The sequence below is a fragment of the Ostrea edulis genome, chromosome 6 (genome assembly GCF_947568905.1).
Source record: "Ostrea edulis chromosome 6, xbOstEdul1.1, whole genome shotgun sequence".
Lineage (NCBI taxonomy): Eukaryota > Metazoa > Mollusca > Bivalvia > Ostreida > Ostreidae > Ostrea > Ostrea edulis.
The window spans coordinates 65,109,797-65,133,896 of record NC_079169.1 but is presented as its reverse complement, the minus strand read 5'-3'; the positions used below and the strand labels follow the sequence as shown (position 1 = coordinate 65,133,896).

The following is a 24,100-nucleotide window of genomic DNA, read 5'->3' as shown; positions in this document are numbered from 1 at the left end:
AGTTTACCTGGTATGTATTTTTAAAATTCTCATGAATCGTTAGTTGGTCATATCTATACACCGGCCGTTCTGTTTACACTAGCCATAACAACAAAAATGGCATCCGGTCTGTAAGATTGGCTTAAATTTATCCGGATTTATATTATTATGATGATTTTAATAAATGTCCAACTCTTTAAATAAATTACCATATGAGCATATATTATTTGAAAATATATTTACTACCCAAATCATTCTCGTTTCCTCTTCAACTGCCACGAAGTGTGCATTTGATCAACGCAAATTACGTCATGATGGCGATTTTGTTGGCATCTTTCAACCGATATTTTAACCCCTCTTCTGTCGTCGCCGGGGATGAAACTAAGACGAATCGTCAGTTATTTAGTGAATTTTCAATCCATATAAAAATTGTCACGGGCGATGAGGGAAGAGATGTTCAATTTCACTGGTTTATCTATACAAAAACCATGAAAACACCACAAATAGCCTCATAGCCCTCACTTTATTTGATTATATACTACGCATGTGCATAGATGAGTTGATTTCCATATGCTTTTGAGAGTTACTATGAGTTACTCTTTTAGAAACTAGACAGGAAAATATCTGCAACGCAAAATAATTTTCCCCCATAAAAGCCGGGCAAAATTTGGCCAAAACCGTACCTACTTCTTTATTAACAAAGCATTAATTTTGCAACCTTTCAATTTGTTCATTACTATATACCGATATGTACATGATTATTCTTGAGAACATGATTTCCAAGTCTCAGTCCTTAAGCTTGAGAATGTATGCAAAACTAATTCGAATGAAAAAATGTTTAAGAGTAAATAGAACCTTTTGATGTGTAATTGGTTCCTCTGCAAGCATGTCAAATCTACTCCATTTAAGGTACATGTAATTCTGCTGCAAGTTAAAGCTAATTAAACCATTAAACAGGGCAGTATAAACTTATGATGTCAAATTGCTGCTTCAAATAGGAATCCTAGTCCCTCTAAGGTTGTTTTACAGAACAATTATGTAAATTGGATATAAAGCATTATGATCAATAATGATCTCAGAAAGCAAGGGTAGATTTCTGTGAATTCCATACTTAATTTGATAATCACTTTGATTTTGTTGGATTGCTGTAATTTGATGCGTATATATGAGAGAATTGAGCTGGCAGGGTTCAGGATTTCTTCGGCTGACTGCTGTGTGTTGATTGAGCCTTCTTTATTCTTCAATATTGATTTTCCACCTTTTAAATTAAATCTAGTAATAATAGTAGGTATGATCGTCTGGAACAAGTACAGGTGACAAAACTGATCAATTCTCACCAAAGGGAAAATATGTACTCTAATTAATCATTAATTAGAATATGCCTGATGGGTATTACACATGTATGCATATCAGTTCTCTTGGTTGAAACACCTATTCAGTGACACAGCTGAAGTTGTTTAATGAAACACAGATTAAATGAATTAACTGATGTAAGTATTGATTAGCATATGGAGTTATGCAGTAGGTAATGTGAAATCTGATGATATAAGCTTGTGTTTTCTTGCAGCCCAAGCCAGAGAATGTACAGAGGAAAGAGTCGTCTCCAGTTCCTATGGAAACAAACAGGTCTTCTAGTCAAAAGAAAATCAGGGTGGCCACATCTGATGGGAGACAGGTTTGTGAAAATTCATGTTTTTATTCATTTTAGAGGAAAGATCAGGTTCATTTTGTTTTTGGTTTGTCTTTCTTGGGACTTTTGTGGACATGAGTTTAAACTCAGTTTACAACCATTGAACTGGTACGAATAACCTGAAATCTTAAGGTACATATATGTAGCTCCACTCTCATGTGACTTATTAATATCAATGGTTCAAAGTAGAAAAACTGTATTAATTTCCACTAAATGTAGTTCAGTTTAATCAATAACCAAAGAATATGTATTTGTTTCCACGTTTTATACGCTCATCAAAGATGAGAGGTATTATGGAATGGCATCTTCCATCTGTCCAGACTTTGTAGGTCAAAGGCAAAATGAACCGTAAGCTCCAGGATCTTACAACTTGGTGCATTTGATTACCATGATGAGAGGAAGATGCCTATTGTTTTTCAAGTTCAGAGGTCAAGGTCGTAGTATCAGTTAATAGGAAAACCTTTTAGGCAGAATAAAGACTGCACTATTGGGGCTAGGACCGTCAAATTTGGTACATACACTCCTCATGCCAAGTGGAGGACGCCTTTTGTTCTTCAAGGTCATAAATGAATGTCATAGTGTCACTTCATTGGAGAACCTTATAGACAGGATATGGACCAAACTGTAAGCTCCGGGATCTTACAACTTGGTACATTTGATCACCGTAAGAGGAAAATGCCCAATGTTTCTCAAGGTCAAGGTCATGGTATCACATAGAAGGAAAATCTTGTTGGCAGGATTTAGACTGAACCGTAAGCTCCAGGATCTTACAACTTGGTACATTTGATCACCATGATGAGAGGAAGATGCCAATTGCTTTTCAAGGTCAAAGGGCAGGGTCGTAGTATCAGTAAACTGGAAAACCTTGTATGCAGATTACAGACCGCACTATTGGGGCTAGGACCGTCAAACTTGGTACGCATTCTCCTCATGCCAAGTGGAGAACACCTTTTGTTCTTCAAGGTAAAAGTTCAAGGTTGTAGTATCACTTAGTAGGAAAGCCTTGTAGGCAGGATACAGACCAGACCATTGGAGTTAGGACCGTCAAACTTGGTACACATACACCTTATGTCAAGCGGAGGATGCCTAATTTGTTTCTCAAGGACATGGTCGTAGTATCACTTAGTAGAAAAACCATCTTTTCATTACGGATGCAAATAATGTCCTGAAATTTAGTCACCAGCTTCCTCTCAGAGGAATTTTAGCTGGATTGGTGCACCATGACCTACTTTAGTGGTAAAAGTAGGTCAAACAGTTTTCCAGATTTTTTGTTATGGATACAGGGTATTTCACTGAAATATTGTCACAACCTCCATCTCAGAGAAGTTCATAATCAGTTCACATGTCAGATAATTGGTGCACCATGACCTACTTTAAGGTTTTTCTATTCGGAATGTGTATGATATCAATTCAGAGTGCATAATGTGCTTACAGGTCCAACAGGCGTATGTTGTACAGTTTGTGGTACTCTTGTTAAAGATGTCAGACATACATATTTAAAGCAGATGTATATGTCAAAATCCAGAAATCGCACATATTCATTAGGTAACATAATAAGAACACATAAAAATTGGTTAAAATGACAAAATTTTCATTTCAACAGTTACAAACAACTGCTACGTTTGTACTTCATGAACATATATAAATCTATCATGGATTTCAGGAAATCATTGCATAATAGACATGCTAGCATAGGAGTTATTGCCCTTGAGAACTTGTTTTAATATAGATAAATGATCATTAATACAAAATATAAATATTTTCATCTTCAACCAGTTTATCAGATTTTTTGCAAATTGTATACTATGGTCTGTGATGTCATGGCATAACAGTTTGTCATCAAATAAAATATCAGAGTTGTTACATCAAATGAAAGTTAAGCTATGGCAGCAGTCAATAGTTAGAGTGATATTGACTGGTTTTCACCCAGTGAAACTGCATTTGTTAATTGTAGTAATGTAGCAAAACTTTTTAACCCATAGTAATGTAACAAAACTTTTTAACCCAAATTTTAGGTTATGTTGACTGTCGAAGGACAGGTGAACTACGTAGCTCTCCAGAACATGATTTATAGAGCCGTGAAAATTCCTCCAGAGAGACAGAAAATCCGCATCGGATTTCCTCCCAAGGAGCTAAAACGACCATCAGATGCTGACATTAATGAACCTATCCCTCTCGCACATGGAGACAAAATTTCCCTGGAAATTATTCCGTTGACACATTCTGTGTCGGAGTCGGGGGCGGAGAGCTCTCATCATGAACATGATGGTGAGTTTGTAATTTATAATGAAATTCACACAGTGATATGCATATACAATGTATGGTTAGTTTACCACTAAAAATTGTTTAACATTTTGTGCAAGATTGCAAGATACAGGTGTATTATCAAAAATAAGTATAACTTGATTTGTACAAAATGTATTAAAGAAATGATGTGAAATGCAAATAAGTTGCAATGGATTATCATGCCCATAGATTGCATATGGGGGGAATTTCAATTTTGTTCTGTTGGTTACAACTTAAGTCATGTTCGTAACTATTGAGTGATCTATACAAGAAAGGTGAAGGTCAAAGTTGTATGGATGGATAAAGGTCAAGGTCATGTAAAGGTCATATGTGTTACAGTAGGACTTGGCCACTGTCAGGGGTACAGTGGTTCTCAAAAATGTCTTTTTATAATTGTATTGCAGCTCTGAAACATTCCTCCTCTCTCCCTGCCAAACCCAAACAGAACTGGAGCAACTTTGAGGAAGACATACATACCACATCATTTGAGCCGTTGCTTCACAGTTACCATGAACAAGCTGGTGAGTGTGAAAGAAATTCTTTTAATGGCGTAGTAGTATTGAAAGTCTGGTAGCTCGAAACTTCTTATATCTCAAACACAATGATGTACAGTCCTTGGTATTTATTCAATAATATATCAATTCTATCTGCTGTTTCCTTTGAATTATAAATTTTATCTTTATTTTTTTGAATTTGTAAAATTTAATTCTGTTTGATTGTTTTTGCTTATTATCTGAAAATAGGTAGTAATAGTCTTGATGCTGCAGTTGCCTCCCTTACAATTATGGCAACCCTGAAAGGTCGCGACCTTTGGACCCATGTGCAGACCATGCCTCATTTATTTTCTGTGGGCGGACTGTTCTACAAACAAGTTGAGCGTGACTTGGGGCTGGTAGATGGCAAACACTGCACTTTACCCACACTCCCAGGAAAGGTATTGTAAAGATTCCATAGGAGAATAGGGCATATAAGTTATTAATCTGAAATAATAGAAAAAATATGCAAAATATCAAGAAGTTGTTAAGCTTGAAATGAATCAATTTATCATTTTATTTAAGGTGTTCAGATACAATCAAGCAGAAAGTAGACTGGAACTTTGTATGGAACCATATGGCCATTTTCAAGTTGAACCTGATGTTGAAAATAAAGCAAAGGAAACTAGGCCAATTTTTGGCTCTCAGAGAGAAATGTCTTTCAGTGCATTTAGTGGTGCTGTAGGACAAGACAAGAACAAGCAGACGGCATTTACAGGTCAGGGTCATTCATTGAAATCAATGCCTGATATCGAGAGAATGCCGGAAGACATCCCAGAAAACTTACACCAACATGTCCGTCACTCACACACTCTTTGTAATCCAAACGTTCACCAAGAATCCATCGCTGAGGAACCGGAGGATCCGATTGGAGGAAATCAAGAGGGAAGTATGAGTGAAGAAAGAAGTGGTGGGCAGGATTATCAAAGAATAGGGCCAGGATATAGTATTATCAATCCATCGGATGTGAACCTGACTAATCAGTCTATTCAAGAGTTTAAAGATCTTGCCGAGAGTATCGAAAAAACAATGAATGAGGACATATCGAAAATTGATGAAGAGGTAATGACGCTTTTAAAAAAGGTGTGATTCAGATATGCTTGAATTCAGTTAGAATGTATATACACTGGTCACCTCTGTTCGTGCATCTATCTGACTGTCACGCGTTTCAGTAGCATTTTATTCAGACACACAATCCTAGGTTCTTTATACATATCTGATACTAAACTTTATCAGACTCTCTACATTTTGAAATACATTTCCAGATCCCCATTTTGTCTACTTCCTACATGTATATCCTTTACATGTAATTCACAAATTCAAATTTTCATCACATTTATTTTAATATCTACACATACAGGTAACTTATCTAGTACAGTATCTACACATCTAGGACAAACTTATATAGTACAGTATCTACATGTACAGGACTAACTTATCTAGTACAGTATCTACACGTACAGGACTAACTTATCTAGTACAGTATCTACACATACAGGACTAACTTATCTAGTACAGTATCTACACGTACAGAACTAACTTATCTAGTACAGTATCTACACGTACAGGACTAACTTATCTAGTACAGTATCTACACGTACAGGACTAACTTATCTAGTACAGTATCTACACGTACAGGACTAACTTATCTAGTACAGTATCTACACGTACAGGACTAACTTATCTAGTACAGTATCTACACGTACAGGACTAACTTATCTAGTACAGTATCTACATGTACAGGACTAACTTATCTAGTACAGTATCTACATGTACAGGACTAACTTATCTAGTACAGTATCTACATGTACAGGACTAACTTATCTAGTATAGTATCTACACGTACAGGACTAACTTATCTAGTACAGTATCTACACATCTAGGACAAACTTATATAGTACAGTATCTACACGTACAGGACTAACTTATCTAGTACAGTATCTACACGTACAGGACTAACTTATCTAGTACAGTATCTACACGTACAGGACTAACTTATCTAGTACAGTATCTACACGTACAGGACTAACTTATCTAGTACAGTATCTACACGTACAGGACTAACTTATCTAGTACAGTATCTACACGTACAGGACTAACTTATCTAGTACAGTATCTACACGTACAGGACTAACTTATCTAGTACAGTATCTACACGTACAGGACTAACTTATCTAGTACAGTATCTACACGTACAGGACTAACTTTTCTCTCATATCTACGTATGTAAGATACAGATATTCTATGAAAGAAAGGTATGTAAGATATTTCTATCTTTCATATTACGTGACGTTTATCTTACATATCCCGTGACGTCATAATCAATACACAACTAGCTTGCAACTTACATATGTACCTCGCCTCGATTGACGAACACTAGCGTCTGCAAAGCTCTTGTACAAAAAATTACAGATTGTAATGTCCCTGATAATCTCCAGGTGTATGTGACCGGACACAAAAATACACATTCCTTGAACAATTACCGCACACTGAACAACAGTCACAAATTACTCATATACACCTATGTCATCCGGTGCATTATGCCAGTTCACAGAAACCCAGCCCACACGGTCTATTACTTCTAGGCCTACCTCCACATTCACTCTGTCAACGTCTACTGTCCGTGTCTCAAGTGAAATAAGTGCCTTTAATGTCCATGAGACTCGAGTCCTTGCAAGCGTGGAAAACGAAAGTCTAGCCATGCCCATATTCACCAACAAAAACCACTTGGAATCTCTCTTCACACTCTCGTCATTAAATAACTGCTCAATTAATATCAATATCAATGCTCCTCTAAGAAAAAAAAGTGCAGTTGTGGATTCATTCTGATTAGGTCTGTCAAAATGTTTCGCGCTGATAGACTATCGAGTTACGTCACACATCACCCTGATTATTGATTTATTCAAAGAGGAATAACTCGAATACAATTCACTTATACACTCTTCGCCGATTTTTTGTCGGCAACATAGTTGCCAAAATGAAGGTCGTAGAATTCGATTCTGGTGTTATTTTTAATGTACAGCGAAAAATTAATTAATTGGAAAATTCTCAAAATGGCGTCGCTAGGCACAAGGAAAACGGAAAACTCTAGAAATATGAGAGAAAAATACTCTCTTATGAGTTGCCATGAAATATTAAGGTGATTCCACCCTCGGGGTTGCAAAAAAGCGGTAAAACCCTCGGCAAAGCCTCGGGTTTCACAGCTTTTTTGCAACCCTCGGGTGGAATCACCTTATATTTCATGGCTACTCATAAGAGAGTCTTATAATCTAGTATAGTATCTACACGTACAGGACTAACTTATCTAGTACAGTATCTACACGTACAGGACTAACTTATCTAGTACAGTATCTACACGTACAGGACTAACTTATCTAGTACAGTATCTACACGTACAGGACTAACTTATCTAGTACAGTATCTACATGTACAGGACTAACTTATCTAGTACAGTATCTACATGTACAGGACTAACTTATCTAGTACAGTATCTACACGTACAGGACTAACTTATCTAGTACAGTATCTACACGTACAGGACTAACTTATCTAGTACAGTATCTACACGTACAGGACTAACTTATCTAGTACAGTATCTACACGTACAGGGCTAACTTATCTAGTACATTATCTACATGTACAGGACTAACTTAACAGGGGGTCTGCAGATAAATTTTTTTAGCCTCAGTTGGTGATGACAGAGAGAGTTGATGATGTCAGAATGAGACTGATGATGTAAGCGAGAGTTGATGTCAGAATAAAACTGATGATGTAAAAGAGAGATGATGTCAGATTGATAGTGAGAGAGATGATGTCAGATTGTAAATAAGACTGATGATGTAAGAGAGAGAGTTAGTGATGTCAGAATGTGACTAATGATGTAAGAGAGAGTTGATGGTGTCAGAATGAGACTGATGATGTAAGAGAGAATTGATGTCAGAATGAGGCTGATGATGTAAGAGAGAGTTGATGATGTCAGAAGGAGGCTGATGATGTCAGAATTAACTTGTGATAATAGAATCAGACATAATTGAAGGGATTGAGAGATGTCAGAGTGCATCATTAGTAATGTTAGAGAGAATGAGACTGGTGATGTCAGAGAGGGATTCTGGTGACATCGGAGGACATAAGACCAGTGCCATCAGAGAGTGTGAATCTGGTGATGGCAGTATTCCAGTACATATACCTGTATTATAAGATAGCTTTGTGTACAGGCAGATTTAACCACCTTTTAGATTTAACCATGTGACATGTTATCAGATCCCTAGTGTATCAACATTTTGTTTGTCAAGCACATGTAAATCATTCTCCCTATAATGCATATCTGAAAATTTTCATCACATTTTACTTAGCAACTACAAATCAAGGCTGTTTGATATCCTTGATTGGTAAGCCATACTATATCGAGTATTTTCAAATCTCCCATTTGTTTACTGTTAATTTGTTGAATACATTGTACTTACTCTTTACAGATAAATATTACACTAAAAAAACCGTTACAGCATTTTTCATAGCAACTAAAAGTGAGAGGTTCTTCATATTTCGTACTCATTTTAATCTGTGTATTGTATGAAGTTACACACATGAATTATGGGATGCATTTTAATCTGTGTATTGTATGAAGTTACACACATGGATTATGGGATGCATTTTCAGATCTTTGTGTAAGCTACTTTTAGCTTGCCCAATATAGATTATGTCATCTAAAGGGAGAAAAGCGATTGATATCTGTAAACAATTGCTCACACTTTTTGCTTGTTTTTCAGTATATCATTAATCAAGGTACAATTCACTTGCATTCCCTTTAGTTTGTACAAAAATGATTTGGGCCATATTACGAGGTCTGTTTTAGAGTTTGCATATTTTGGTAGTTCTTGGTTTTGGCAAGTAAAATGTAAGCATGAGTATATTACAGAAGGTTGTATGTATGGACATTACTAATTCATTGTAGCAAAAAAAGGGGGAAGGGGGATCTTGGACCAGAAATCGAACCTGAGACCCTTGCATTACTAGTTAGATGATATAACCACTGAGTTACAAACTATAGTAATTATATAATATGAAATTTAGAACTATTTCAGAAGTTATACAAGAACTCTTCATATCAAGGAGATGAAAAAATAGTTTTTAGAAAAATATGGAAGAAGCATTGCATGTGACCTTGTGTGCAGAATTCTGTTAGTTAATATAGATGCTGAACTTTTCAGCAAGCTACGAAATCGTTTTCTGCAATATAAAGACATGCATGCATTTGTCAATTAATGTTCATGCTAAGTTTTCAAAACTGAAGTACAACATTCCCTTTTTTTATTAGAATATCCTGATTTAATCTCTGTCATTTACAGATGGAAAAACTAGATGAAGAGGAAAGAAAAAGCAGAACATCTAGTGTCAGCTCCACGCAGAACATCCAGGAAAACACAGCTGATGGACAGGACGGTGTACCTAGTGCTGATAAAGACAGCGCACAAGCTATGACATCAGACGAAACCATGGAGATCGCAGGAAGCGAGGAAGGGAGACAACCCATAACAACGGCAGCAGACGGCGAATCGCCTGAATTGTGTCAGATGGATGAATCGCTCCAATAATGATTGTAAAATGATTGGTGGACAAAACAAAATGCACTAGTCTTTGGATGATACTTTGGAAATATGTCGGATGCTTTCAACAAAACATGACCAGAGAGGCTTAGTATTTTAAACTTTAAACATTAATTTCTGAACAGGGAGGGATCAGGAAATGGGATTCTTCTAGGAACAAATAAATGTGGAGATGTACATTATGTAATATTTTCTTTGAACTTACTGTTTTGCTTTGTAAAGCAGTTAAAGAATTTTAAACAATTAACAGTCCTGTATTAACTAGTGTGTGCCAAGCATGGAGAAAGATGATTTTGCCAAATCTTATGTCTTACGGAAGCATAAAATGTCAAAACCAGTGATTCTACAAAAGAAAGTGAAGGAGATTTGATGAGACATTAAATGATTTGATGAGACACGGTATATTACATGACTGGTGTACTTCACTATGACAATAGTTGTAGCAGTACTTCTGTAGCAGAGTGATCATGACTTACTAAACATCAGCTCTTTATTTAGAGTACATACTAAGCAGGCCTGATGTTAATTTTGCGTACAGCACGTACCGTAGTTTGCCATATGAATAAGTTGTCTTTCAACGGACTTATAAGCAATGTATCCAGGTATTCAGCAAGCCATTTTTCTTATTGTGGAATTTGAATTTGAAAGCTAAATGTAAATATGTGTTGATAATTTAATAGTCTTCACCTGTGATCTTTATTGTACATTAGATATAATAGTATGTCTGTTTTCATTTAGTAATTTAAAATATGACATTTTTGATATTTTGATTTGTCCTGCATAATATATCAGTGAAACTGAAATGAACAATGTATTAAAGCAGTTTTTGTCTATTAAAAGATGTAATAAATTGGTCAACATGGCAATTTTTTCTCAATTCTGTTACCTTGAGTTACAACCATTGAATGATTTTTCAACTTATTCTTAAGAGCCCTGAGACTATTTCAAACAAACTTAGGTATCTTTGGGTAGAGAAAATTCAATAGAATTGAATAACCATGCCCCTTCTAATTGGAGATAGTTTGGAAATAAAAGAAATAGGATACAGTATCCTCTCAACGTCAGGGGTACTATGTCCAATCATGGCGGGACTTGGTCCACGAGTGGAGTCAGGATCCCAGACATTGTGAGGATGTGTTGAGATAATTCTCTTAATAACCACAAAACGGGAAGTGCTGTAAGTTTCATAAAATCTTAATCCTTATATGGTGAAGACTCAAGTTTGCTCAAATCATTCACCTCTTCGGCCAGGGTTGGGCCACAGTAGAGGTTTAGAATTTTACTTGGAAAGATACAGGAAAAAATTCAATTTTCTGAAGAAGCATGATCTGATATGCAAGCATCTTTGTGTAGTTTAATGCCTGAAGCCTACAATAGGGGTTTAAGATTTTACAAAGGAATATTATATATTGGAAAATATATATTAACCACAAGGCCACAATTTTTTAAATCAATGTACAAGCATTCTCGTGTAGTGTAGATTCAATTTTTTAAAACCATGCAGGGCTGCCCTATAACAGGGATTATGTCGTATAAAGGCTAACAAGCTGGGCGCAGGTGCACAAACAATGGTTGAGGAGGAATATTACATCATCATAATGGCCGACTTCCTATTTAAGGTAGTTCACTACACTAAAGCTTATACTCTTTATGACACCACGTTACAAGATGACGATTTAAATGTTTTGTGAAATTATTTGTATCGGTCGATTTGTTTGTCCATCATCATAGCTCAGTGGTTAAAGCATTGGGCTGGTGAACTGCAGATCTCGAGTTCAAATCCGCCAGTCTTTTGTTCATATGTGTTGATAGAATATTTTTGAAAATCATGTTTTTATCCAAATTTGCATATTTTCTGCCTTTTTAGCATATAAACTTATAATATATCTTATCTTTTATGATTAAATCAATTCGTACTGATTTGAGAAACTATTTCAGGGTGTAGTGAGCCACCTTATAAATGAAAATATCAATATTAGCAGTAGGTGTATATTTCTTTTAAATCTAATTGCTTAGCTGAGTAGCTCAGTCGGTTTATGTGTCAACTGTTGAGCTGTAGTTCATGCATTCGAGTCTAATAAGGGTTTCAATTGTTTTCAGATTACTTTCTACTAAAACTGCATTTTTTTCACTAAATGAGGTAAACTCCAATTTCAAAATATTATTGTATATATCCTCCACATCAGATTGGCATTATTCTTCCTTAACTAACTGACAATTAACATTAACTCTTGCATTTAGATATAACTAGGTGAATCTTAATTTTACTTACTCGGCGATAGTTTCCGGTACATGATTTATCCTTCACCAGACTCTCTGTCTTCCTCCCATAATAGTTTTTTCGCCACTTCCTGATCTAATGTTGGCCTTGTAATTGTCGTATAGGAGTTCCTGGTCCTTCCAATATCCGTCTAGTCTGTTCTCAAAGGTATTATAGATAGTATTGTACAGGTCACTATCTCTTCTGGTAGGTTATTCCAAATGTTTGAGATATGTAGCGTGAAGTAGCTTTCTAGTTACTTTGTTGAGGTTATATCTTGAGTGCATTGCCCCTTTTCCCCTGACGTTCTGTTGTGTTCTTCCATAGTGTTATAAATGTGCTTACTTCTGGGTCATAGGTGATTTATTTTGTAGAGAACTTCGATTACATCGCCCCCTATTCTTTGATGCGCTCTCTTGGAGATCCGGGTAAGAATAGGTCCTCAGTACCCCCTTGCTTGTCGTAAGAGGCGACTAAATGGGGCGGTCCTTCGGATGAGACCGCAAAAATTGAGGCCCTGTGTCACAGCAGGTGTGGCACGATAAAGATCCCTCTCTGCTCAAAGGCCTTAAGTGTCGACCATAGGTCTAAATTTTGCAGCCCTTACCGGCAATGGTGACGGCTCTATATGAGTGAAAAATTCTCGAGAGGGGCATTAAACAATATACAATCAATCTTTATCTGCTGTTTGTAGAGTTTTCCCTTAAGTTAATCTTCTGTATGACTTTTCCTATTGATATTCATGTGTTTGCATTTGTCGGGATGGAAATGTAATAGCCATGTGCTACTCTTATATTCGGACATTAAATCTAGGTCCTCCTGAAGTTTTTAAAGTCTTTATCTTGTGATATCATTCTGAATATTTTTGTGTCATTCGCAAATTAATATATTTCAAGAGTTGACAATATCTGGAAGGCCGTTGATAAATATAATGAAACGTATCGGTTGGAGGACTGACTCCTGGGGATTGCCTGCTGTTACTCCTTTAATTTAGACTATGTTTCCTTCCAACTAGGAAGCCTTCACTCCACGAAGTTACTTCATAGTTTATCCTGTAAGATTGTAGTTTGCCTATTAGAAGTTTATGAAGAATTGTGTCAAACGCCTTCTGATAGTCCACATGCAGTCTATGTGGTCCCCTTTATCCAGTACTTGTGTCCATTTGTCTAACACTTCAAACAGTTGTAACGTTGTTGATCTGCCGGAGAAGAAACCATACTGTTTGTTAGAGAAAACCTTGTTATGTTTCATATATCCAATGACGTCCCGTACTATGGATTCCATTGCTTTGGATACAATGGATGTTAAACTCACTAGTCTGCAGTTACCAGTCCGGATTGGTTTTAAATAGAATTAACGGTGGTACATTGATGGTTTTTGGATGTTTCTCTTAGACATTTTGGATGTAATCATCAAGTCCTGGGGATTTGTCTATGTTTAGTTTGTCCAGTTTTGCTGTAACGTCCTCGTATTTTATGTTTATCTTTGGCATTTCCTGATTAACATTCTCCTCAAACACACTGTTGAAAATTTAGCTAATATCTCTGAATTTTTCTTGTTCTGTTGTCGTTATAGTCGTCATCTGTTGGGGTGTCGTTATAGTCTATGAATCGTCTGTTGGGGTGTCGTTATAGTCTATGAATCGTCTGTTGGGATGTCGTTATAGTCTATGAATCGTCTGTTGGGATGTCGTTATAGTCTATGAATCGTCTGTTGGGATGTCGTTATAGTCTATGAATCGTCTGTTGGGATGTCGTTATAGTCTATGAATCGTCTGTTGGGATGTCGTTATAGTCTATGGGTTGTCTGTTGGGATGTCGTTATCGTCTATGGATAGGTCATCGTCTGTTGGGATGTCGTTATAGTCTATGAATCATCTGTTGGGATGTCGTGATAGTCTATGAATCGTCTGTTGGGATGTCGTTATAGTCTATGAATCGTCTGTTGGGATGTCGTTATAGTCTATGAATCGTCTGTTGGGATGTCGTTATAGTCTATGGATTGTCTGTTGGGATGTCGTTATCGTCTATGAATAGGTCGTCGTCTGTTGGGATGTCGTTATAGTCTATGGATTGTCTGTTGGGATGTCGTTATTGTCTATGAATAGGTCGTCGTCTGTTGGGGTGTCTTTATAGTCTATGAATCGTCTGTTGGGATGTCGTTATTGTCTATGAATCGTCTGTTGGGATGTCGTTATAGTCTTAGAATCGTCTGTTGGGATGTCGTTATAGTCTATGAATAGGTCGTCGTCTGTTGGGGTGTCGTTATTGTCTATGAATAGGTCGTCGTCTGTTGTGATGTCGTTATAGTCTATGAATCGTGTGTTGGGATGTCGTTATAGTCTTAGAATCGTCTGTTGGGATGTCGTTATAGTCTATGAATAGGTCGTCGTCTGTTGGGGTGTCGTTATTGTCTATGAATAGGTCGTCGTCTGTTGTGATGTCGTTATAGTCTATGAATCGTCTGTTGGGATGTCGTTATAGTCTATGAATAGGTCGTCATCTGTTGGGGTGTCGTTATAGTCTATGAATCATCTGTTGGGGTGTTGTTATAGTCTATAAATCATCTGTTGGGGTGTCGTTATAGTCTATGAATCATCTGTTGGGGTGTTGTTATAGTCTATGAATCGTCTGCTGGGATGTCGTTATAGTCTATGAATCGTCTGTTGGGATGTCGTTATAGTCTATGAATAGGTCGTTGTCTGTTGGGGTGTCGTTATAGTCTATGAATCATCTGTTGGGGTGTCGTTATTGTCTATGAATAGGTCGTTGTCTGTTGGGATGTCGTTATAGTCTATGAATCGTCTGTTGGGGTGTCGTTATAGTCTATGAATCATCTGTTGGGATGTCGTTATTGTCTATGAATCGTCTGTTGGGGTGTCGTTATAGTCTATGGATCGTCTGTTGGGGTGTCGTTATAGTCTATGAATCGTCTGTTGGGATGTCGTTATTGTCTATGAATCGTCTGTTGGGATGTCGTTATAGTCTATGAATAGGTCGTCGTCTGTTGGGGTGTCATTATAGTCTATGAATCATCTGTTGGGATGTCGTTATAATCTATTAATCGTCTGTTGGGATGTCGTTATTGTCTATGAATCGTCTGTTGGGATGTTGTTATAGTCTATGAATAGGTCGTCGTCTGTTGTGATGTCGTTATAGTCTATGAATCGTCTGTTGGGATGTCGTTATAGTCTATGAATAGGTCGTCGTCTGTTGGGATGTCGTTATAGTCTATGAATAGGTCGTTGTCTGTTGGGATGTCGTTATAGTCTATGGATCGTCTGTTGTGATGTCGTTATAGTCTATGAATCATCTGTTGGGATGTCGTTATAGTCTATTAATAGTCTGTTGGGATGTCGTTATAGTCTATGAATCGTCTGTTGGGATGTCGTTATAGTCTATGAATAGGTCGTCGTCTGTTGTGATGTCGTTATAGTCTATGAATCTTCTGTTGGGATGTCGTTATAGTCTATGAATAGGTCGTCGTCTGTTGGGATGTCGTTATAGTCTATGAATCTTCTGTTGGGATGTCGTTATAGTCTATGAATAGGTCGTCGTCTGTTGGGGTGTTGTTATTGTCTATGGATCGTCTGTTGGGGTGTCGTTATAGTCTATGAATCATCTGTTGGGGTGTCGTTATAGTCTATTAATCATCTGTTGGGATGTCGTTATAGTCTATGAATAGGTCGTCGTCTGTTGGGGTGTCGTTATAGTCTATGAATCATCTGTTGGGATGTCGTTATAGTCTATGAATAGGTCGTCGTCTGTTGGGATGTCGTTATAGTCTATGAATCGTCTGTTGGGATGTCGTTATAGTCTATGAATAGGTCGTTGTCTGTTGGGATGTCGTTATAGTCTATGAATCGTCTGTTGGGGTGTTGTTATAGTCTATGAATTGTCTGTTGTGATGTCGTTATAGTCTATGAATCGTCTGTTGGGATGTCGTTATAGTCTATGAATCGTCTGTTGGGATGTCGTTATAGTCTATGAATCGTCTGTTGGGATGTCGTTATAGTTTATGAATAGGTCGTTGTCTGTTGGGATGTCGTTATAGTCTATGAATCGTCTGTTGGGGTGTCGTTATTGTCTATGAATCGTCTGTTGGGGTGTTGTTATAGTCTATGAATTGTCTGTTGTGATGTCGTTATAGTCTATGAATCGTCTGTTGGGATGTCGTTATAGTGTATGAATCGTCTGTTGGGATGTCGTTATAGTCTATGAATCGTCTGTTGGGATGTCGTTATAGTCTATGAATAGGTCGTTGTCTGTTGGGATGTCGTTATTGTCTATGAATTGTCTGTTGGGGTGTCGTTATAGTCTATGAATCGTCTGTTGGGATGTCGTTATAGTCTATGGATCGTCTGTTGGGATGTCGTTATAGTCTATGAATAGGTCGTCGTCAGTTGGGGTGTCGTTATAGTCTATGAATCGTCTGTTGGGATGTCGTTATTGTCTATGAATCGTCTGTTGGGATGTCGTTATAGTCTATGAATAGGTCGTCGTCTGTTGGGGTGTCGTTATAGTCTATGAATCGTCTGTTGGGGTGTCGTTATTGTCTATGAATCGTCTGTTGGGGTGTTGTTATAGTCTATGAATTGTCTGTTGGGATGTCGTTATAGTCTATGAATCGTCTGTTGGGGTGTCGTTATAGTCTATGAATAGTTCGCCGTTTCCATGCTTTATTCTTTCCTATGATTTTATGTTTTTCCATATTGCTATTGCTTTCTGATTTCCTTTTGCATTCTTCGATAAGCTCTTTGCACATAGTCCTTTCTTTTTATTCTGTTTTTCTCTCTTGCTTTGTTTCTCTCTCTTCTGTTTTTGTTGTTCCGGGTTGTTATTTTGCACTATTTTTTTGGCTAAGTCTGTTTCAATTTTATCATTATCACAGATTCGTTGTCGAGAGAAAACTCCCTTCGTTTTTCTTAATTAGCTGTGTATATCTTCAGTTCCTTTAATATTATTATGAAGTTTCTCCCATTTTTTGTTTAGTCCCGTGGTTTCAGTTTCACTTTTTCTGAGTGGGCACTGGAAGTCGATGTCGGTTACCATTATTTCCTCATTTATAATTATAAGATCTAACAAGTTTGGGTGGTCATTTCCTCTGAATCTTGTAGGGTTATACACATGCTGAATTAAAAAATTATTAGATAGACAGTCCAAAAAAATTGTACTTCAATGTTTTTGTCGATTCACCCTTGGTATTCCATTATCTCCAATCAATATCCGATAGATTAAAGTATCCTGATAGTAGAAGATGCGAATATCCTTTTTTTTATTTAGTTCTATCAGTTTTTCATTATTTTCTTCGTCTTCACTCTCCGACCTGTAGATTAGGCCTATAAGTAGTCTGTCACCTTTAGTTAACTGTACTTCAACCATTATAGATATTCTAGAAATTCTGTGTCTGCTGGAATATCTTTAGCAGGTAAGTCTTTGACTATATACAATATCGAGCCGCTTCTCTTGTTGTCATCTATTCCCTCGTGAACATGTTGTATATATTTCATGAATACTACATTTCGTAAGCTGTATTCTGTTTTATTGGGGGTGGGGTTCGGTTTCACTTCTGTTACGTGTGGAAGTTTATCTTGAATTCTCAGATGCAAATCATTTAATTTATTGTGTAGTTGATCTGCGTTGGTGTATATATAAAAGTATAACAGATGAATTAGAACAACTTCGCGAACTAGAACAATTCAACGAACTATGTACATGTACATTGTTATTTTTTGATTGTTTACTTACACTTGAATTTTCACAATTTTTCTAGCCCATGTGGACTAGAAAGCATCGGGGGAAGCACGCTTCAGAGAAGGGTTATCTGAAGCGTGCTTCCCCCGACGAGTTTTCTTCCTTTCTTTGTTTTGCGTAACTGGGTCCAAAATTTGTATTTAAAAAAGAAAAACTATTGGAATCCTATTGCCAAGGTCAAAATGCCCCAGTTGCAAACATCCTTAACGTAGTTCCACACTCCTGTGACGTCATAAGATTTTGCAAAGTCAATGATTTAATGACTGGAACATACATTTTGTTGGAGTCTTTTTCAATAGTTATTTTAAAAAAGATTGTCAGCCATAAAATATTTCAAAAGTCTTAGTTAAATTTGAATAGTCAATGATATGTTTCAAAATATTGAATCCAAGGACAATAACTCCATTTTCAATAAATTATTTATCAAGTCCATTATGCGATAGATTCCCTTTATATTTCACAAACATTTTACCAAGGTGATAAGGAATCCATTATCTGTGTCTTTTTGTGAAATTACATAAAATTTTAATCCATGAGTGATTTTGAATAGCTCAGCTGTATGGTGCCAGAGTTCGTTTTTTTATGGGGGTATACATACTCTAGAAGCTATAAATTTGAAATTATTAAGGAAAGGTATGGATTTTTTCCCATAAATAACTATAACAGATGTACATCTACTAATATAAACAGAAACAATTATATGTAAACCATGCTATAAGGAAACTGTGTCCACATTTATTTGTTTTTTAACATTTTGGAGAACAACGCTAATTCAATAATTCTGCACTTATTATTCTAAAACTTGATGAACATATTGAAAATGACATGTGGTTTAGTTATTGAAATGTTTCTTGATAAATAAATGCAATTAAACAATTTTCTTGTTGTTTTTATTTTAAAATAACGACAAATAACTGTTTCCAATGAATTTCATAAAAATCTACTAGGGGTACATGACTTCAGTAGTGTCTGTAATGAAAATTAATATGGAAATCCTTAACTAATTTGCATTTTTTCATTACTCTGAATGTTAATTTATTGATTCCAAACAAAAAAATGCTACCTAAACCCCAAAAATCCAGGACTAAGGACCCACCTTAAGTCATGTAGATTCAAGTTTGTTCTAGATCAAAAGGCTACAGTTTGTTAAATTAATGATTCAAGCTTGTTCAAATCATAACCTACAATGCTAATATACATATAACAGGAACATTCTTTTTATTGAAACTAAAGTGCGATAAATTAGTTTAGTATATTTTCAATAAGCGGGTACATGTAATGATATTTAATTGCTTATAAATCAGGGGGCGTGACTAAAGATAAAGGAACAAGGAGATGGCCATGGTGTACAAACAGATATTCATGTTCCCCAGTCAACGGTTTCTGATCCGCTCCACTACATATGAAGCTGATTACTTAGATCTTTGAGACATAGTGTAATTTTTACCAACAGCAAAATCATATATAATATTTTTTACAATTTGGCAAATTTATTCTGGAAATCTTCCACAGGCATCAACGTCTCCTGAAGATACGTACTAACATTGTCTTATTCGGATCAAGAAAACTATAAAGTTCGATCACTGTTGGACACGATTGCAGACAGTGGTCTGTTGTTTTGCCGGGTACCGTAACGTAGGCCACTTCATCAATGCCGTATTTCCATGCAATTTTATTCATCAAATTAAACGCTTAATAAAAGAGAATGTATGTTCATGTATTTTATTATCACCTCATATTGTGTGATCTCATTCTAGGATATTGAATAATCACTAAATGTCATGTAATTTTCTAAATAATCCACTTCCAGAAAATTATAGATATTCTAGCTAAACTGGCACGTGTTCGGGGATACAATGTGTATTATATACGGAGGCCGATTAATGGCACACCAAACAAATATTTTATCTGGCGGCCACCACATAAACTTATTTGCCACTCGCCCGATAACTGCATGTGACGGCAGACAGAAAGCACGGAAACCGGCTGGTGTCAGCTGGGGAAAATATTCCAAATAAGTTTCCGGCAGCTCCTACCTAATTTTTTGGCGGTCCTCAAATAGATATCTGACGCCGCCAGCACAGGCTCTCGACGTTTTAAATATCTATAATAAAAAACATGTCTTACTGTAAACATAAGTTCCAGCAATATTCACAAGGTATAACACACCGCCATCTTGGTTTTCTTCTTTACCGGCTGCATTGCTCACCTCTCGCATCGTCATGATGAACTGGAAACAAAGTCCATTTATAGCCCTTTTTTCATTGGTCGATAAAATTAAAAATAGTAAATAAAATTATTATAATTAGCAGTAAATATGTTCTAGAGAGCGAGATAATGGATCTTGAACACTATTCTATTAGTATATACCTTTTTTTACAACGTTAGGCATGATATAACTTCACTTATTCATGCCTTCGTTGTATTAAAACTAGCCTAGTTGAAAGTAAATGTCACACGTAATAAGAAAAGTTCTAAACACACACGCACGCGCGTGCACGTGGGTATACTCTCAAACGTTCACAGTGACATTTATACATCCAAAATGAAATGTCCTGTACTGCTTATCTGTAAATTTTCAGTGTTGTCACAATGGGTGACAAAACGTGGGTATGAGTCGAAGAAGGGAGGGGTATGCGAGTATTATGTTTACAGAAGACAATTTCTTTATCATAGATATTTAAAACGTCAAGTTTCTGGTTGGTCTCATGTTGTAGGCTTCTCGTAGGTCACAAAACGGCCTATCTGGGTTTAACCCATCTGGGTTTAACTTTCAAATAATTAAAATAACACACACACCCCTCATTTTATTTAACTACCAGCCAACTTTCACTAAGCTAGATAGCACACTTACTTTTCCTTTTCTAAGTCAATCCACCAGTTGGAATCGTCGACAGGTCTCGCGAAATTCCGCTTAACTTCTACTGGTTCATTGAAAAATGTTTTTGACAATGCGAATATTTCTGTAACCTAGGTGACATAATACATGTCATATGATTAGTGAAAATTGATTTAATGCACGTGTAATTCTAACACGTGTCTACAAATCAGAATCAGTTGGATACACATGTACATGCATTTAGATGTTTATTAATAGACTGGCTTCAAGACCATAAACTGACAATAGACTTGATTGCTTGCATACCTTAATATTTATATAGCACATGTGTTTAAAAAACAACTGCTGATTATTAAAAATATCAAATTCAAAAATACATTGAAAATGTTATTTGTTACGTTTTTCGGTGAAAGGCCTGAGGTGTTCCGGATGCTGCACAACTGAAAGTAGCCTGGTTCCCTCCTACCCATAATGCTCTGCACTGCTATGTCTATGATTTAACACAGTATTCATTGTCGGTCAGGGGTCATCAGGGGTGGGGCAAGACTTTTTTTAGACTTCTGATTGAGCCCCCCTTGATGGAACCAGACCGGATCATATTCTTGTGAAAAATATTGTGGCCCCACTCTGTTGCCCTATGGGGCCCATTTGTGGCTAAGAGCCAAAAACTCTACCCTGACATTACCATTCTAAGAGGGTGATCCCAATCTACTCTGGCCCCTTGTTGGGGACTGCCTTTCAAGGGGTCATCGGAGGTCCCCCCGAGTGGTACAGGCTGAAAAAATGGGGTCCCTAGGTACTTTTAGTACGGAGATATGAGCCCTCCAAGTGATCCCCTTTTGGCCCCATTCGACCTTTTTTGCAAGTTTTGGGGATCTGAAGTGGGATGGGCTAAGGGACCCAAATTCGGGGAGGGACCTTCAATGAGATCGCCCTGGACCTCCCTGAGGCTAGTTTACCCCTTGGGGCCGAGGTCTGCAGGTTGCCACCTTTTACTGGAGGACATGTAGCTCTCGAGTCGATGGGGCTAGAGGGCTCCAATTTGTGGGAGGGCCCTCGGAGAGGGGTGATGTCGACCCATGTGGGACCCACTTGCCCTCTTGGGGTCAGGGGTCATCAGGGATGGGAAAGCTTTTTTAGACTTCTGACTGGGGCCAGACCGGAACCTTTTCTGTAAAAATATTTTGACCCCAATCTGTAGCCCTACGGGACCCATTTGAGGCTAAGGGCCAAAACCTTACCATGACTTTATAATTTTAGAGGGTAAACCCAATCCACTGACGCCCATTGGTTGGGCCTGCCCTCAAGGGGTCATCAGATGGCCCTCGAGGGGTTTGTGTTGAAAAAATTGTGTCCCTATGTACTTTTGGTACAAAGATATGAGCTCTCGAATTGGCCCCTTTCTGGCGCTATGCGGCCTTTTTTGTAAGTTGTGAGGCTCTAGGCTGGGTAGGGCTGGGGGACCCAAATTTGGGGAGGGGCCTTCAATGGGATAGCCTTAGACACCTATGGGGCTAATTGGCCCCCTTGGGACAGGGGTTTCCCAGGTTGTCACCGTTTACAGGAGGACGTGTGTGTCTGGGGTCAATGGGGCTACAGGGCCACAATTTAAAGCAGGGCCCTTAAAAGGGGCGATCTGGCCCCATGTGGGACCAACTTGCCCTCTTGGGGTCAGGGGTCATCAAGAGTGGGACCAACTTTTTAAAACTTCTGACTGAACCCTTCTTGATGGGCCCAGACCAAACCCTTTCCAATTGAAAAAATGTCTGGCCCCACTCTTGGGGCCAATTTGAAGCTAAGGGCCAAGAAACCTACCATAACTTTACCACTCTAAAGAGGTGACACCAGATATTTTTGCCCCTTGTTAGGGCTTGACATTCGATGTGTCACCAGTGGGCCCCTTTACGGGTGCCTGTTGAAAAAAAATGGGGTCCTTAGGTACTTTCGGCACCAAAATATGGTGACTTGGAACTTTGAAATTTTTTAATTTTTTAAGGGCTATTTTTGGCAACTTTTTCTGGCTAAATGACTACCTGATTTTCGACCTTTTTTTAAGACCTGTAGCTGCAAGATGGGTGGCGATAGAGGACCCAAATTTGGGATGGGTCCTTCCATGGGATCACCCTTGTTTCCTATGGGGCCAATTTGTCCCTTGGGACAGGGTCCCAGAAGTGGTAATCCTTTACTGGATGACTTGTAGCTCTGGGGTCGATGGGGCTAGGGGGCCCAATTTGTGGGAGGGTCCGCGGAAGGGGGAATCTGGAGGGGCCATCAGGGGTGGGGCCAAGTTTTTTTTAGACTTCTGATTGAGCCCTCCTTGATGGGCCAGACCAGACCCTTCGCATGTGAAAATATGTCTGCCCCCACTTTCTTGCCCCATGGGGCACTTTGGGCGCTGAGGGCCAAAAAACACTACCCTGACTTTACCAATCTAAGGAGGTGACCCCAATTAACTTTTGCCCCTCGTTGGGACCTGTTCTTCAAGGGGTCATCAGAGTCCCAGAGGGGTTTGCCTTGAATAAATGGGGTCTCCAAGTACTTCCGGTCCAGAGATATGAGCCCTCGAATTGACCCCTTTTGGTCCTTTTTTGTAAGAATCGGTGGTCTGGGATGGATGGGGCTTGAGGGCTCAAATTTGGGGAGGGGCCTTCAATGGGATCGCCCTGGAGTTCTATGTGTCCAATTTGCTCCTTTGGGGCAGGGTTCCTAGGAGTGGCCACCAATTTAGTTTTACATAGTAACGGAGATATGGGTTCAGGACTGGAGTCCCCCCAAGTGCCAAAAATGAACCCTTTTTGAAGGACCGTATCTCCAAGGTCCTTCTAAGGATCTTGTTGCAATTGACAGGGACAACAGATGAATCGTCGTCCAATCCAGGCATCAAAAATCCGGGGCCTGGGTCAAGGGGTCCGTCTGACCCTAACGCAACCCTTTTTGGGCGAGTCGTCGACTTTGACTTCTCACTGAGCCCAAGTCTTTGGGGCTGCAAAGGAGCCCTTCACCCCAAAACATTGCCTGGCTCCACGATTAAAAAATAAGGACATGGGGCCAAGACCATCCCATATTGCCTCCGAGAATTTACTTAAGTGTCACCAACCGCCTTTTACTTCTTCTCTGATATCCTTCTAGGAGCCGGCTAGAAATGTTAGGGGCCCTT

General features: G+C 38.1%; 1 protein-coding gene across 2 annotated transcripts in view; it reads left to right on the top strand.

Moving 5' to 3' along the window:
• Positions 1-10,957, top strand: part of LOC125683205 (deubiquitinating protein VCPIP1-like) — a 43,480-nt gene extending 32,523 nt beyond the window's left edge. For both annotated transcript variants that reach the window (XM_048924079.2, XM_048924080.2), the window contains 6 exons: positions 1,547-1,654; positions 3,685-3,937; positions 4,360-4,476; positions 4,699-4,889; positions 5,014-5,550; positions 9,834-10,957. In XM_048924079.2, the coding sequence (XP_048780036.2) occupies positions 1,547-1,654; positions 3,685-3,937; positions 4,360-4,476; positions 4,699-4,889; positions 5,014-5,550; positions 9,834-10,079 (1,452 nt within the window). In that variant the 3' untranslated portion in view covers positions 10,080-10,957. The remainder of the gene's footprint in view (positions 1-1,546; positions 1,655-3,684; positions 3,938-4,359; positions 4,477-4,698; positions 4,890-5,013; positions 5,551-9,833) is intronic.
• Positions 10,958-24,100: the final 13,143 nt, after the last annotated feature.